The sequence below is a fragment of the Nanorana parkeri genome, unplaced genomic scaffold (assembly GCF_000935625.1).
Source record: "Nanorana parkeri isolate BGI_ZX_2015 unplaced genomic scaffold, ASM93562v1 scaffold4557, whole genome shotgun sequence".
Taxonomy (NCBI): domain Eukaryota; kingdom Metazoa; phylum Chordata; class Amphibia; order Anura; family Dicroglossidae; genus Nanorana; species Nanorana parkeri.
Genome location: NW_017310819.1, coordinates 4408 through 5609, shown reverse-complemented (window position 1 = coordinate 5609; position 1202 = coordinate 4408). Strand labels below are relative to the sequence as shown.

The following is a 1202-nucleotide window of genomic DNA, read 5'->3' as shown; positions in this document are numbered from 1 at the left end:
CATAATGGGCACAGGGATGGTGGGAGCCCCTCATAATGGGCGGAGCTGGGAACTCAGTCAGGTGATCTCTCTCTCATCCTCTGATTGGTTCGGGGATTATTTGTCTCCGGTCGGATTTCTTTGTTTGGAGTTCATATTGTTGTCAGTTTCTTTCACTGTGATGGATGTCAGTATGACGCACACACGGGACGCACACACGGGACGCACACACGGGACGCACACACGGGGTAATCTCTGCGTTGTTTCTTCCAGCAGCCAGGCGAGGGGAGATCTGCGGGCAGTGCGGTCCAGGAGCTCCGCAGCATGTTGGTGAGTCCCGAGACCCTCCGCCTGATATGTCCTCCATGGGGGGCGGAGGGCGGAGATAATAGATTGTCTCATTGCAGGATACGATCAACCCTTCAACCAATCGGAGGAGACCTGGCACCATAAGCCCCGCCTCCACCGAAACAGAACTGCAGAGGATTCTACGGCGCCGCAAAGTGACAACAGACAAAGACGCCTCCAGTAAGTGGGCGGCCATGTTATCATGTGACCTCCTTGGGGGAGGAGTGATGGACATCTGGCATAGATTGTAGGCTCCGCCCACCTACTCCTCTCTGAAAGCAGAAGGGACTTCTGGGTAAATGTCCTTACCCCTCCGCTCATCTCATAGACTTTGCTGAGCCAGAGCCCTGAAGAGAGCAGACTTCTGACCCCCCTACACGTCCCCCCTCCCCCACCCGTGTTACCAGTGAAGTCACGTATGTAATCCAGCACTGATGAGCCTGAGCGGGGGGGAACAATCCTCCCTGTGGGTCAGCGTCACCAGGCACGTGGCATTTCCTGAGGGCAGCGGTCCCTTCTCTGTGACAGGTGCACTTTGGGGGGCCGGCGTTCAGGTAAAGGCGCGAGTCATGTGACAATGGCGAGTGGGAGGGTCTTCTGCCGGTACCATGTGATCATGGTTTTCCTTTCCTCCTCCAGCGGGGCCCCTGAGCTCCACCGAGTCCAAGTCTATGCCGGTCCTGGGCTCTGAGACCACCTCCCCCGTCACCCAGAAGGCCCGAAACGCCGAATCCGGGACGCAGCGCGGACACCCCACCGCAGAGACGCCGGACGCCGACAAACCTCTCCATGTGACATCACAGTAAGTGACTCCGCCCCCTGCGCCGAGAACAATAGAAATCTCTGGTGTGAATGGCGGAATGTGCGATCTAACA

General features: G+C 57.6%; 1 protein-coding gene across 1 annotated transcript in view; it reads left to right on the top strand.

Annotated features, from left to right (window-relative positions):
* Positions 1-280: 280 nt before the first annotated feature.
* LOC108803948 (shootin-1-like) overlaps positions 281-1202 on the top strand; it is a 2932-nt gene continuing 2010 nt past the window's right edge. Inside the window, exons 1-3 of the mRNA XM_018575731.1 lie at positions 281-309; positions 387-507; positions 967-1129. Coding sequence (XP_018431233.1) covers positions 304-309; positions 387-507; positions 967-1129 — 290 coding nt within the window. The 5' untranslated portion in view covers positions 281-303. The remainder of the gene's footprint in view (positions 310-386; positions 508-966; positions 1130-1202) is intronic.